At 42.6% G+C, this 15,939-nt stretch overlaps 1 protein-coding gene across 1 annotated transcript; it reads left to right on the top strand.

The window, feature by feature from the left end:
* Positions 1-4,144: 4,144 nt before the first annotated feature.
* Positions 4,145-5,910, top strand: LOC119288732 (protein STRICTOSIDINE SYNTHASE-LIKE 13-like). The gene is made up of 4 exons (XM_037568291.1): positions 4,145-4,608; positions 4,685-4,969; positions 5,044-5,211; positions 5,303-5,910. Exons 1-4 carry the CDS (start codon positions 4,226-4,228, stop codon positions 5,706-5,708), a joined length of 1,242 nt encoding a protein of 413 aa, XP_037424188.1. The 5' UTR covers positions 4,145-4,225; the 3' UTR covers positions 5,709-5,910.
* Positions 5,911-15,939: the final 10,029 nt, after the last annotated feature.

Here is a 15,939-nt window from a genome sequence, read left to right as displayed (position 1 = left end):
CTAGCCCTTTCTGAGACCGCAAAACATAAATGCAGAACACTTCTGAAGTTCAAACACTGACAAGACATTGAATTTATGGCAAAAGAGATCTAGTCACACTCGTACTCAATATCAACTAAACGCAAAGCATATAAATGACAGTAGTGCTCTACAGCTAGTGCTTTAATAAGAAGATGGTTCAACAATAAAAGTAAATGGATAGGCTCTTCGCAGAGGGAAGCATGGATTTGCAGAGGTGCTAGAGCTCGAAGTTTTTAAAACAGAGCTGAATATAATTTTGAGAGGTATGCTTTCATTGTCAACGTAACAACCGAGAGATCTCACTATCTTCCTTGCTAGACACATTATAAGCGGTTTCCAAACAGAATGGTAAAGTTTTACTCCCCCTCCACCAACAGACACAAGCCATGGCTAGCCTAATCCTCGGGTACCCACCATACTAACAATAATCCGGGGGAGTTTTGTTTCATTATTATATTTTAATTTTGATCATAGGACTGACATCCCGATTACCGGCCACTTTCTCATGAATGACAAGTGAATAAACATTCATCATGAGAATAACCCATCTAACATGGAAGATACTGACAACCCGTTGTCGATGCATGAGCGATTTGGGCATACAAAATAGATTAATATTTGAAGATTTAGAGTTTGGCACATGCAAATTTACTTGGAACGGCAGGTAAATACCGCATATAAGTAGGTATGATGGACTCATATGAAATAACTTTGGGTTTAAGGAAGTGGATGCATAAGCAGTGTTCCTGCTTAGTATAAGTGAAGGCTAGCAAATAGACTGAGGAGTGACCAACTAAAGAGCGACAACGGTCATAAACATGCATTGAGATTAATAAACATTGGGTACTAGTCACCCTGGGCATAAAAACCGAAGACCGAAAACCGAACCCGAAAAGACCGAGACCGAACCCGAAAAGACCGAACTAAAAAAGACCGAATATAAAACGGTCGGCATAGATAGAAGACCGAAATACTTACGGTCTATTCGGTCCTGCTATGTTCCAGACCGAATTGCCCATATAGACTGAATTAATAATAAAAGCCCACATGAAGAATTTAGTAAAGGCCCATCCGGCCAGCCCAAGTCACGAGCGAGACACACGTCCTCAGCCTCACCTCACCTCACGATTCACAGCAACCAGCAGCCGCTCCTCTTTTCTCTCTCACGTGACGAACCCTAGCCGCCGCCCACCGCTGAGGCCCGATGCCTCAACCCCGCGAGCCATCAGCCCGTGACCGCCGCACCGAGGCGTGCCGCGCGCCCCTGCCGGCGCCTGGAGCCGCGCCTAGGACCGGTGAGGCGCTGACGACCAGCATCAAGCCGCCAACCGCCGTGCCCCATCCGTCGCGCCGCGCAGCCAACCACGACCCTCCCCCATCGCTTCACCGCTCTTGCGGCGGCCATCCATGTCGTGCTCCGCCTCGCAATTCGTCACCACCATCTAATCTGCAGTTTCTCACCACCTCGTCCTCTTCCATGTTGGTCGCCGGCTCGGTGCCTACTGTCCTCTTCCCATGCTCCACCTCACAACTGAAGGTAAGCCAGCTTCATCTCTGATCTCTCTATGTGCATCAAATTAATGATGAAAAGTTTGGTCAGAGAAGACAAAGAAGAAAGATAGAACAACGAGGATAGTGATGGTCAAGTTGTATAAGTGGCGTCATTGGGATTAAAATTCTGGAAAGAGGATGTTAAGTGTGCGGTCAGAAATCTGTATATATTGTATGGCTTGGTCATGGTTAACCTCATTTGTGATGTGTCATGTTCTGTGATGTCCAGATTTTGTTCAGATGTTCATTTCTGTGATGTACAAATTTTGTGATGTTCTGTGATGTCCAGATTTTGTAATGTTCATGTTCTGTGATGTACAAATTTTGTGATGTTCCTGTTCTGTGATGTCCAGATTACAAACAACTATTACTTGTCTGAATTTTTCTTATACACACGTGCACCTCTATATACACTTCTGTTGTCTTTGTACACATGCACCTCTATATATGCATACATCTCGGTAGTACATGCAGTTTGCATATGATACTTGAAGTAACATAAATCTAAGTTGTAGAAATTAATTTGGTCTGTTTGGTTGGGACCGAAGACCGAATATTAAAGACCGAAGACCGAATAGTGATAAACCGAAAAGACCGAAATTATTTCGGTCTTCAATTATGGAAGACCGAATTTTTGAAAGACCGAAAAGACCGGACCGAACAAACCGAATAGATCGAACGCCCGGGCTGAGGTACTAGCATGATTATGATATAAATCACTATGAATATAAATATCCTGGAGGCTATGTTGGTTTTGATTCAAGTACATGCGTGAACATGTGCCAAGTCAAGACACTCGAATCATTCAGATAAAGATACCATCCTGTCATACTATATTATAACCATTTTAAATGCATGTTGACACACAAGATAAACCATTATCCACTCCTACCTTCCTAGCTATTAAATATGACATAAGTAACTATAATCTTTAATTGTCATTGCAAACATGTTCATTCATAATAGGATGAATCAAGAACGATAAGCTAATCATATTTACAAAAAAAATAGGTCAAATTTATACCATCTTTTCTTCATCTCAATCATTTCATCAAATTTCGTCATTATTGCTTTTCACTTGCACGACTAAACGATGTGAATAATAATTAGAGTGCATGTGTAGTGGACTAACCTGAAATCTGCAAACATTTATTTAAAGGAGAAGACAAGATAATATGGGCTTTTTGTTAGTTTATTCTTCTGTTCGTCTTCAATCGTTGCTCGGCGCCTCGACCGCTCGGGATTCGGAATCAGGGATGCCTTGTTCGTTGTTGCCGTTGTGTGTGGCAGGCCAGCAACCTACTGTTGCGCCGTGCGCCTACGCCGGTGACCCGGCTATCCGGCATCCGACGGTAGCGAGTTCATCCGGTCTTTCAAAAAATCGCAGCTACGTATTCATCCATGATCCATCCCCCAATTTCAGTGTACATGATTAGGGTTTTGATGTATAAATTCTAATTTAGTCCGTCACAAGTACGTATTCATCGATCATAAGTTTTTGTGTCCTATTCATGCATGGGGTTTTAATGTATAAATTTCTCATTCTTCGTATTCTCTTTTCTTCATAATTTTAGAACATTAGCCTGCCTTACAATGTTGTCTAAGACCTGTAAAAAACAATGGTGTCTAAAGCTTTGTACAATGCAAGGTGCTTAGTAGAGATGCTTGAAGAAATAAACCAGACTTTTCTTAAGCATCAGTGCTTATTTATACATGGCAGACGCTTAATTAGACGTCTCTCCTATAAAAATAAGCACCGGTGCTTGAGAAAAATCCGGTTTATTTTTGTAAGCACCTCTCCTAAGCACCTTGCATTGTACAAGGTCTTGGAGAAATAAACCAGGCTTTCTTTAAGTATCCGTGCTTATTTATACAGGACAGACGCTTAATTAGACGTTTCTCCTGTAGAAATAGGCACAAATGCTTCAAAAAAATCCGATTTGTTTTTATAAGCACCTAGCATTGTACGAGGCCTTACGTATTTGTTGGGTGCTTAAAAAGGAAGAGAAAGAAAGAAAGAAAGCGATCTAGAAATTTAAACACTGAAGGGACCCATGTCGTCACCCTAGGGCCTTCCGAAACGTAGGACCGACCCTACACGCACCGCATTACGCCAATTATCTCTCCCTCTAATCCCCTTATAATTACCTCTATAACATCTGTCAATAACTAAATCATTATCACGAATGATACCGAATTCTTGACTGCTCCCTTGCTCTTCTGCTTCTTTCTCCTCCAAAGTTTGCTCTTCTCTCCCTGATCCTGATCCTCACCAGATCAGGTCATGCATGATAATTGGCTCGGTATATCCTCCTGGATCACTTTATGCTTGCTTTTTTTGAGAATCCACTTTATGCTTGTTGACCTGTACATCTTGCATCACTATCCAAGCAACGAAGGCATGCAAATCCCAAATTCCAAAAGCGCCATATCCCCTTAGCTGTTCTGAACCGAAATACACCTACTCCCAAACGATCACACCGACCCATGCAACCTCCGTGCGTGCCGGGATAATATTGTCACGCTAGCTGACTCATGCAACTCCCGTGCATGTCGGTATATATTTTCGGGGCAAATCCATTAAGAATTTAAGATCACATTGCCCGCGCTTTTTTCGTCCGCATGCAAACTAGAGCCACTGCCCTCTACCTCCATGGAAGAGAAGAAGCCGCGGCGGCAGGGAGCCGCAGGACGCGATGGCATCGTGCAGTACCCGCACCTCTTCATCGCGGCCCTGGCGCTGGCCCTGGTCCTCATGGACCCCTTCCACCTCGGCCCGCTGGCCGGGATCGACTACCGGCCGGTGAAGCACGAGCTGGCGCCGTACAGGGAGGTCATGCAGCGCTGGCCGAGGGACAACGGCAGCCGCCTCAGGCTCGGCAGGCTCGAGTTCGTCAACGAGGTGTTCGGGCCAGAGTCCATCGAGTTCGACCGCCAGGGCCGCGGGCCCTACGCCGGGCTCGCCGACGGCCGCGTCGTGCGGTGGATGGGGGACAAGGCCGGGTGGGAGACGTTCGCCGTCATGAATCCTGACTGGTATTGGCTTACTGCAGAAAAACCATAGCTTACCTGTGTGTGTGCAAACTAAAATAGTTTTTTCGGAAAAAAAAAGGTCGGAGAAAGTTTGTGCTAACGGAGTGGAGTCGACGACGAAGAAGCAGCACGGGAAGGAGAAGTGGTGCGGCCGGCCTCTCGGGCTGAGGTTCCACAGGGAGACCGGCGAGCTCTTCATCGCCGACGCGTACTATGGGCTCATGGCCGTTGGCGAAAGCGGCGGCGTGGCGACCTCCCTGGCGAGGGAGGCCGGCGGGGACCCGGTCCACTTCGCCAACGACCTCGACATCCACATGAACGGCTCGATATTCTTCACCGACACGAGCACGAGATACAGCAGAAAGTGAGCGGAGTACTGCTGCCGATCTCCTTTTTCTGTTCTTGAGATTTGTGTTTGACAAATGACTGATCATGCAGGGACCATTTGAACATTTTGCTGGAAGGAGAAGGCACGGGGAGGCTGCTGAGATATGACCGAGAAACCGGTGCCGTTCATGTCGTGCTCAACGGGCTGGTCTTCCCAAACGGCGTGCAGATCTCACAGGACCAGCAATTTCTCCTCTTCTCCGAGACAACAAACTGCAGGTGAGATAAACTCAGGTTTTCAGTATGATCCGGCTCGAGAGATCCAGGAACTGATGACGCCTTTATTAATCGGCTCATGCATGCACACTAGGATCATGAGGTACTGGCTGGAAGGTCCAAGAGCGGGCCAGGTGGAGGTGTTCGCGAACCTGCCGGGGTTCCCCGACAACGTGCGCTTGAACAGCAAGGGGCAGTTCTGGGTGGCGATCGACTGCTGCCGGACGCCGACGCAGGAGGTGTTCGCGCGGTGGCCGTGGCTGCGGACCGCCTACTTCAAGATCCCGGTGTCGATGAAGACGCTGGGGAAGATGGTGAGCATGAAGATGTACACGCTTCTCGCGCTCCTCGACGGCGAGGGGAACGTGGTCGAGGTACTCGAGGACCGGGGCGGCGAGGTGATGAAGCTGGTGAGCGAGGTGAGGGAGGTGGACCGGAGGCTGTGGATCGGGACCGTTGCGCACAACCACATCGCCACGATCCCTTATCCGTTGGACTAGAGTGTGTAGTGTCTCATTTGATTTGCTGGTTTTATATTAGCAAGGAGGTGTATCAGTTTATGGTTTGCTTGTTTATTGGGTTCGTGTGATGATCATGTTGTGAATTTGACGATGGATTCTTTTTCTTTTGTGACAAGAACTCGGATCTTTATAAAAGCTCACGAGAAGTACAAGGCATAATAAAAATTACATTGAGATTCTAGAACTGTAATGCAATTGTTTGAGTTTTCATGTATATATGAATTGATCATGTTTTTTGATTTGTTTGTACACCACCTCGACATACAAGGACCAAAGAGTATAAGGACTTATAGTTCTACGCAACGAGCTCAACCTCAAACGCATTGTCATCCCTTCTCTCCTTGAAATAAAAAAGCAATATTGATGCAAGCACCGCGCCAGGGCGTTGGCCCTCTACAGCTTGACATGTGTCATCATCTACTTGGTTGCCACGTACATGCCAATTTAGAAGTTTTTCTTAACTTTCTTTTTTCTATATTCATTGAGATTTACCGTTGAGGCCATGGAGATATTCGAATGGGTCTCGGCCTGCCCACTCCAAATCTCCCGCTCCATCCCTTTCTTTGTTCTTCTAGTCCAAACGGAAATATGAGAGAAGGTTAGAGTCTTGATTGTTGTGCCTAGAAAAAAACGATGCCTGAGTGGAGCCTGAGTGGGGGACCTTTTTTGCCTGGCCAGGCAAGCCTAGGCGTGGGTGTTTGGTTCCTTCTCTAGGTGGTCAGTTTGTCCTTTAGCACTTAGATAAATTTTGTACTGCGGGCCATACTGTTTATGACTCGCTATCAGCGCTAGGCAGGCAGCTGGCCAGGCAGAACAAATAGAATGCCTGGGCGAGGCTAACCAGGTTGCCTGGGCCAAGCATGTTTCTTTCTTTTGTTTTTTAAATCTAGACCAAGTTAATCACGTTGCATGGACTCCCATGCCAGGAAGATGTTTCATTTTCTAGGACACCATCCAAATAAATAGCAGGCAGGGTCCAGGGAGAGCCCAAGCCAGGCGTGCAACCCCAGGCCTCAAACCAAAGACGCCGCCACATTCTGAGTAGCGCCGGGTGATACGTCCATTTTGCATCATGCTTTTATATCGATATTTGTTGCATTATGGACTGTTATTACATATCATGTCACAATACTTATGCCTATTCTTTCTTATTTTACACGGTTTACGTGAAGAGGGAGAATGCCATTGCCGCCTCCTCCTCCAAGAAAAGCTAGGGTTCGTGCCTCTCGCCGGCTCCGCCGCAGGTCCGCCTCGTCTCCGGTGGCCCTAGGGCCATGGGGGCGCGGTGGATCCTGGCAAGGGCCGGCGGGAGGGCTCCGTTGTTAGTCGTTCTTTCAAGATTTGTTAGGGTTTGTGTCCTACTCAGGAAGACGAGACGGCGGCGGCTCCCTGCAGATGGAATAAAGGTCTCCCCGTCTAGTCCCCGTTCCGGTGGTGCGTCTAGCATTGTTGGTGGGCGTGTGGAGGTGTGTCTCCAGCGGATCTATCCTCGGTGGATTTGCTCGGATCTGGTTGTGGTTCGTCTATATTCGTGTGTCTTCAGGTTGGATCCTTTCGATCTACGTTATTCTTCATCAGCGACGGTTGCTGTTCTGGTGCGCTGGTCCTATGGGGCCTTAGCACGACGACTTCCCGACTGTCTACTACAACAAGTTGTGCCCGACTCCGGCGTGGGAGGGGTGATGACGGCGGCGCGCCTTCGGCCCGCTTCAGTGATTGTAGTCGTCGCTAGGTGGTCTACGGATCTGGATGTAATTTTTATTATTTCTAGTGTTCGTTGTACTGCCATAATAGAAGATGAATAGATTGAAAGTTTTCTCACAAAAAAGGGAGAATGCCGGCAGCTGGAATTCTAGGCTGGAAAAGTAGCAAATATTAGAGATCTATTCTGCACAACTCTAAAAGTCCTGAAACTTCACGGGAGCACGTTTCAGAATATATAAAAAATATTGGGCGAAAAAAGTACCAGAGGGGGGCCACCCACCATCAATGAGGGTGGGGGCATGCCCTACCCCCCTGGGCGCGCCCCCTGCCTCGTGGGCCCCCTGGCAGCCCTCTGATGCCCATCTTTGGCTATATGGAATCTTTCGTGGAGGAAAAAAATCATAAGCTAGCTCACGGGACGAAACTCCACCGCCACGAGGCGGAACCTTGGCGGAACCAATCTAGGGCTCCGGCGAAGCTGTTCTGCCATGGAAACTTCCCTCCAAGAGAGGGAAATCATCACCATCGTCATCACCATCGATCCTCTCATTGGGAGGGGGTCAATCTCCATCAACATCTTCACCAGCACCATCTCATCTCAAACCCTAGTTCATCTCTTGTATCCAATCTTTGTCCCAAAGTCTCAGATTGGTACCTGTGGGTTGCTAGTAGTGTTGATTACTCCTTGTAGTTGATGTTAGTTGGTTTATTCGATGGAATACCATATGTTCAGATTCTTTATGCATATTAATACCTCTCTGATTATGAATATGAGTATGATTTGTGAGTAGTTACATTTGTTCCTGAGGACATGGGAGAAGTCTTGCTATAAGTAGTCATGTGAATTTGGTATTCGTTCGAAATTTTGATGAGATGTATGTTGTCTCTCCTCTAGTGGTGTCATGTGAACGTCGACTACATGACACTTCATCATTGTTTGGGCCTAGGGGAAGGCATTGGAAAGTAATAAGTAGATGATGGGTTGCTAGAGTAACAGAAGTTTAAACCCTAATTTATGCGTTGCTTGTAAGAGGCTGATTTGGATCCATATGTTTCATGCTATGGTTAGGTTTACCTTAATACTTCTGTTGTAGTTGCGGATGCTTGCAATAGGGGTTAATCATAAGTGGGATGCTTGTCCAAAGAAGGACAGTACCCAAGCACTGGTCCAGCCACATATCAAATTATCAAAGTACCGAACGCGAATCATATGAACGTGATGAAAACTAGCTTGACGATAATTCCCATGTGTCCTCGGGAGCGCTTTCCTTTATATAAGAGTTTGTCCAGACTTGTCCTTTGCTACAAAAAGGATTGAGCCATCTTGCTGCACCTTATTTATTTTTATTACTTGTTGCCCGTTACAAATTACCTTATCACAAAACTATCTGTTACTGATAATTTCAGTGCTTGCAGAGAATACCTTACTAAAAACTGCTTATCATTTCCTTCTGCTCCTCGTTGTGTTCGACACTCTTACTTATCGAAAGGACTACGATAGATCCCCTATACTTGTGGGTCATCAAGGCTATTTTCTGGCGCCGTTGCCGGGGAGTGAAGCGCCTTTGGTAGATGGAATTTGGTAAGGAAAAAATTTATATAGTGTGCTGAAATTTAATGTCACTTGTTACTATGGAACATAATCCTTTGAGGGGCTTGTTCGGGGTATCTTCACCCTGACCAGTAGAGCAAAGAGTTGATCCTAAACCTACTGAACCTACTAAAAATGTTTACTTTGAAATTCCTTCGGGTGTGATAGAGGAACTGCTAGCTAATCCTTTCACAGGTGATGGAACATTGCATCCCGATTTGCACCTAATCTATGTGGATGAAGTTTGTGGATTATTTAAGCTTGCAGGTATGCCCGAGGATGTTATCAAGAAGAAGGTCTTACCTTTATATTTGAAGGGAATGACATTGACATGGTTTAGGCTATGTGATGATATGGGATCATGGAACTACAACCGATTGAAATTGGAATTTCATCAGAAGTTTTTATCCTATGCATCTTGTTCATCGTGATTGCAATTATATATATAATTTTTGGCCTCGCGAAGGATAAAGCATCTCTCAAGCTTGGGGGAGGCTTAAGTCAATGTTATATTCATGCCCCAATCATGAGCTCTCAAGAGAAATTATTATCCAAAAAATTTATGCTCGTTTTTCTCTCGATAATCGCTCCATACTCGATACTTCTTGTACTGGTTCTTTTATGATGAAGACTATTGAATTCAAATGAGATTTACTAGAAAGAATTAAACGCAACTCTGAAGACTGGGGTCTCGGCGAAGGTAAGGAGTCAGGTATAACACCTAAGTTTGATTGTGTTAAACTTTTATGGATACCGATGCTTTCCATGAATTTAGCGCTAAATATGGACTTGACTCTGAGATAGTAGCTTATTTCTGTGAATCCTTTGCTACTCATATTGATCTCTGATACGTCTCCAACGTATCTATAATTTTTGATTGCTCCATGCTATATTATCTACTGTTTTGGGCAATATTGGGCTTTATTATCCACTTTTATATTACTTTTGGGACTAACCTATTAACCGGAGGCCCAGCCCAGATTTGCTGTTTTATGCCTATTTCAGTGTTTCAAAGAAAAGGAATATCAAACGGAGTCGAAACGGAACGAAATCAACTGGAGAAGTTATTTTTGGAACGAAAGCCACCAGATAGACTTGGACTCCACGTCAGGAGATACGGGAGGTGCTCACGAGGGTGGGGGGCGCGCCCCCCTGCCTCTTGGGGCCCCCGTGGCTCCTCCGACGTACTTCCTGCACCCATATATATCGTCGTACCCTAAAACTTCCAGAACGGAGATTAGATCGGGAGTTCCGCCGCCAGAAGCCACCGTAGCCACCAAAACCAATGTAGACCCATTCCGGCATCCTGTCGGAGGGGGCAATCCTTCTTCGATGGCCATCTTCATCATCCCGGTGCTCTCCATGACGAGGAGGGAGTAGTTCTCCCTCGGGGCTGAGGGTATGTACCAGTAGCTATGTGTTTGATCTCTCTCTCTCTCGTGTTCTTGAGATGATACGATCTTGATGTATCGCGAGCTTTGCTATTATATTTGGATCCTATGATGTTTCTTCCCCCCTCTACTCTCTCGTAATGAATTGAGTTTCCCCTTTGGAGTTATCTTATAGGATTGAGTCTTTAAAGATTTGAGAACACTTGATGTATGTCTTGTCGTGGATATCTGTGGTGACAATGGGATATCACGTGATTCACTTGATGTATGTTTTGGTGATCAACTTGCGGGTTCCGCCCATGAACCTATGCATAGGGGTTGGCACACGTTTTCGTCGTGATTCTCCGGTAGAAATTTTGGGGCACTCTTTGATGTCCTTTGTGTTGGTTGAATAGATGAATCAGAGATTGTGTGATGCATATCGTATAATCATACCCACGGATACTTGAGGTGACATTGGAGTATCTAGGTGACATTAGGGTTTTGGTTGATTTGTGTCTCAAGGTGTTATTCTAGTACGAACTCTAGGGCTGTTTGTGACACTTATAGGAATAGCCCAACAGATTGATTGGAAAGAATAACTTTGAGGTGGTTTCGTACCCTACTATAATCTCTTCGTTTGTTCTCCGCTATTAGTGACTTTGAAGTGACTCTTTGTTGCATGTTGAGGGATAGTTATGTGATCCAATTATGTTATTATTGTTGAGAGGACTTACACTAGTGAAAGTATGAACCCTAGGCCTTGTTTCAACGCATTGCAATACCGTTTGTGCTCACTTTTATAATTAGTTACCTTGCTGTTTTATAATTTTAGATTACAAATACCTTTATCTACCATCCATATACTACTTGTATCGCCATCTCTTCGCCGAACTAATGCACCTATACAATTTACCATTGTATTGAGTGTGTTGGGGACACAAGAGACTGTTTGTTATTTGGTTGCAGGGTTGCTTGAGAGAGACCAACTTCATCCTATGCCTCCTACGGATTGATAAACCTTAGGTCATCCACTTGAGGGAAATTTACTACTGTCCTACAAACCTATGCACTTGGAGGCCCAACAACGTCCACAAGAAGAAGGTTGTGTAGTAGACATCAAGCTCTTTTCTGGCGCCTTTGCCGGGGAGGTTAGCGCTTGAAGGTATATCTTTAGATCTTGCAATAGAGTCTTTTAGTTTTTTGTTTTATCACTAGTTTAGTTTATAAAAGAAAACTATAAAAAATGGAATTGAGTTTGTCTCATACGCTTCACCTTTTTAATATCTTTCGTGAGTATGATGGAAAGGATAATTGTGCTCAAGTGCTAGAAGAAGAAATCTATAAAATGTTTGGCACTAAATATTTGAATGATGAGCATGATTGCAATGTTGTTAGTATGAATTCCTTGAATATCCATGATGCTAATGATGTGCAAAGCCACAAGCTTGGGGAAGCTATGTTTGATGAAGATGATATTTTTCACCGCCCAAGCTTTGATGAGCAAATTTACTATGATGAAAGCATGCCTCCTATCTATGATGATTATTGTGATGACACGTATGCTTTAAAAATAATGATAACCATGAAACTTGTCATCTTGATCTTAATTTTCAATCACATGATAATTATTTTGTTGAGTTTGCTCCCACTATTATTCATGAGAAGAATTTTACTTGTGTGGAGAGTAATAAAATTTCTATGCTTGTAGATCATGAAAAGAATGCTTTAGCTGCTGGTTATATTGTTGAATTCATTCATGATGCTACTGAAAATTATTATGAGGGAGGGATATATGCTTGTAGGGATTGCAATAATATCAAGTTTCCTCTCTATGTGCTTAAAGTTTCAAAGTTATGCTTGTTTTACCTTCCTATGCATGTTGATTCTTGTTCCCATAAGTTGTTTGCTCACAAAATCCCTATGCGTAGGAAGTATCTTAGACTTAAATGTGCTAGTCATATTCTTCATGATGCTCTCTTTATGTTTCAATTCTTATCTTTTATGTGAGCATCATTGAAATCATCATGCCTAGTTAGGGGCGTTAAACGATAGCGCTTGTTGGGAGGCAACCCAACTTTATTTTTGATCCTTTCTTTTTGTTCCTGTTTAGTAATAAATAATTCATATAGCCTCTGCTTAGATGTGGTTTTATGCTTTTAATTAGTGTTTGTGCCAAGTAGAACCTTTGGAAGACTTGGGGAATGTCTTGTTGATCATGCTGTAAAAAACAGAAACTTTAGCGCTCACGAGAATTGCTGCCATTTTTATTTGGAGAGTGCTATTTAGTTAATTATTTTTGAAGATGATTAATAGATAAATTCCTCAGGTCCAGAAATTTATTTGAGAATTTTATGAGTTTCATAAGTACACGTTTGATTCAGATTACTACAGACTGTTCTGTTTTTGACAGATTCTGTTTTTTGTGTGTTGTTTACTTATTTTGATGAATCTATGGCTAGTAAAATAGTTTATAAACCGTAGAGAAGTTAGAATACAGTAGGTTTAACACAAATATAAATAAATAATGAGTTCATTACAGTACCTTGAAGTGGTCTTTTGTTTTCTTTCGCTAACAGAACTCATGAGTTTTATACTTTAAGTTTTGTGTTGTGAAGTTTTCAAGTTTTGGGTAAGGATTCAATGGACTATGGAATAAGGAGTGGCAAGAGCATAAGCTTGGGGATTCCCAAGGCACCCCAAGGTAATATTTAAGAATAGCCAAGAGCCTAAGCTTGGGGATGCCCCGGAAGGCATCCCCTCTTTCGTCTTCATTCATCGGTAACTTTACTTGGAGCTATATTTTTATTCGCCACATGATATGTGTTTTGCTTGGAGCGTCAATTTATTTTGTTAGGATTTTCTTGCTGTTATTTAGAACAATGTTTTGCATATTTTATTTCAATAAAAGTGGCATTAATAGTCTTTACTATGCCTATGTTACAAGTATACATGTTGCTGTTTGAAAACAGAAAGTTTACCGCTGTTGCAATAATTCCCTAGAAAAGTCAGAATGTGATAAAATGTTGAAACCTTTTGGGGAATTTTCTTTCATAATTTTTGTAGCTAGGTAAGTATGGATGTTGCTGCATTCTTTACAGACTGTCCTGTATAGGCAGATTGCTGTTATGTTTGCATTGTTTGCATATGTTTGCTTCTTTAATGATTCTATTTGAGGATAGGACTATTAAATATGCAGTGGCATTTAGTATGCAATGTTGAATAATAATTTGCTACAGTAGAGTATGATAAGGTTTTGGCAATGGTTTATACTAACTTATCTCACGAGTCCTTGTTGAGTTTTGTGTGGATGAAGCTTTTGAGATTTAGGGAGACCGTGATATGAGAGGAATTAAGGAGACACAAAAACTCAAGTTTGGGGATGCCCAAGGCGTCCCAAGATAATATTTCAAGAAGTCTCAAGCGTCTAAGCTTGGGGATGCCCCGGTTAGTATCGGTTGATTCTAAGTTTTTGCTTCTTCACATGATGTTTGCTATTCTTAGAATGTCATTTTATTTTGCTTTGCTTGCTGTTTGAATAAAATACCAAGATCTGAAACTATTAAATATTAGAGAGTCTTCACATAGTTGCATAATTATTCGACTACTCATTGATCTTCACTTATATCTTTCGGAGTAGTTTGTCATTTGCTCTAGTGCTTCACTTTTATCTTTTAGAGCATGGTCGTAGTTTTATTTTTAGATGAACTCTCATGCTTCACTTAGATTATTTTGAGAGTCTTAAATAGCATGGTAATTTGCTTAAAATCCTAATATGCTAGGTATACAAGATTAATAATAAAATTCTCTTATGAGTGTGTTGAATACTAAGAGAAGTTTGATACTTGATGATTGTTTTGAGATATGAGGATGGTAATATTAGAGTCATGCTAGTTGAGTAGTTGTGAATTTAAGAAATACTTGTGTTGAAGTTTGTGATTCCTGTAGCATGCACGTATGGTGAACCGTTATGTGATGAAGTCGGAGCATGATTTATTTATTGATTGTCTTCCTTATGAGTGGCGGTCGGGGACGAGCGATGGTCTTTTCCTACCAATCTATCCCCCTAGGAGCATGCGCGTAATACTTTGCTTTGATAACTTCTAGATTTTTGTAATAAGTATGTGAGTTCTTTATGACTAATGTTGAGTCCATGGATTATACGCACTCTCACCTTTCCACCATTGCTAGCCTCTCTAGTACCGCGCAACTTTCGCCGGTACCATAAACCCACCATATACCTTCCTCGAAACAGCCACCAAACCTACCTATTATGGCATTTCCATAGCCATTCCAAGATATATTGCCACGCAACTTTCCACCGTTCCGGTTATTATGACACACTCCATGATTGTCATATTGCTTAGCATGATCATGTAGTTGACATTGTATTTGTGGCAAAGCCACCGTTCATAATTCTTTGATACTTGTCACTCTTGATTCATTGCATATCCCGGTACACCGCTGGAGGCATTCATATAGAGTCATCTTTGTTCTAGTATCGAGTTGTATCATCGAGTTGTAAATAAATAGAAGTGTGATGATCATCATTCAATAGAGCATTGTCCCAAAAAAAAGAAAGGCCAAATAAAAAAAGAAGAAAGGCCAAATAAAAAAAGAAAGGCCAAATAAAAAATAAATATAAATATAAATAAATAAAAATAAATAAATAAAAGGGACAATGCTACTATCCTTTGACCACACTTGTGCTTCAAAGCAGCACCATGATCTTCATGATAGAGAGTCTCCTATGTTGTCACTTTCATATACTAGTGGAAATCTTTCATTATAGAACTTGGCTTGTATATTCCAATGATGGGCTTCCTCAAAATGCCCTAGGTCTTCGTGAGCAAGCGAGTTGGATGCACACCCACTAGTTTCTTTTGTTGAGCTTTCATATACTTATAGCTCTAGTGCATCCGTTGCATGGCAATCCCTACTCACTCACATTGATATCTATTGATGGGCATCTCCATAGCCCGTTGATACGCCTAGTCGATGTGAGACTATCTTCTCCCTTTTTTCCCTCTCCACAACCACCATTCTATTCCACCTATAGTGCTATGTCCATGGCTCACGCTCATGTATTGCGTGAAGATTGAAAAAGTTTGAGAACATTAAAAGTATGAAACAATTGCTTGGCTTGACATCGGGGTTGTGCATGATTTGAATATTTTGTGTGGTGAAGATAGAGCATAGCCAGAGTATGTGATTTTTTAGGGATAACTTTCTTTAGCCATGTTATTTTGAGAAAGCATAATTGCTTTGTTAGTATGCTTGAAGTATTATTATTTTCTATGTCAATATGAACTTTTGTCTTGAATCTTATGGATCTGAATATTCATGCCACAATTAAGAAGAATTACATTGAAATTATGCCAACTAGCATTCCACATCAAAAATTATCTTTTTATCATTTACCTACTCGAGGACGAGCAGGAATTAAGCTTGGGGATGCTTGATACGTCTCCAACGTATCTATAATTTTTGATTGCTCCATGCTATATTATCTACTGTTTTGGGCAATATTGGGCTTTATTATCCA

Source organism: Triticum dicoccoides, chromosome 4A, assembly GCF_002162155.2.
Source record: "Triticum dicoccoides isolate Atlit2015 ecotype Zavitan chromosome 4A, WEW_v2.0, whole genome shotgun sequence".
Taxonomy (NCBI): domain Eukaryota; kingdom Viridiplantae; phylum Streptophyta; class Magnoliopsida; order Poales; family Poaceae; genus Triticum; species Triticum dicoccoides.
The sequence above is the reverse complement of the archived record's forward strand: the minus strand, read 5'-3'. Positions and strand labels throughout refer to the sequence as shown.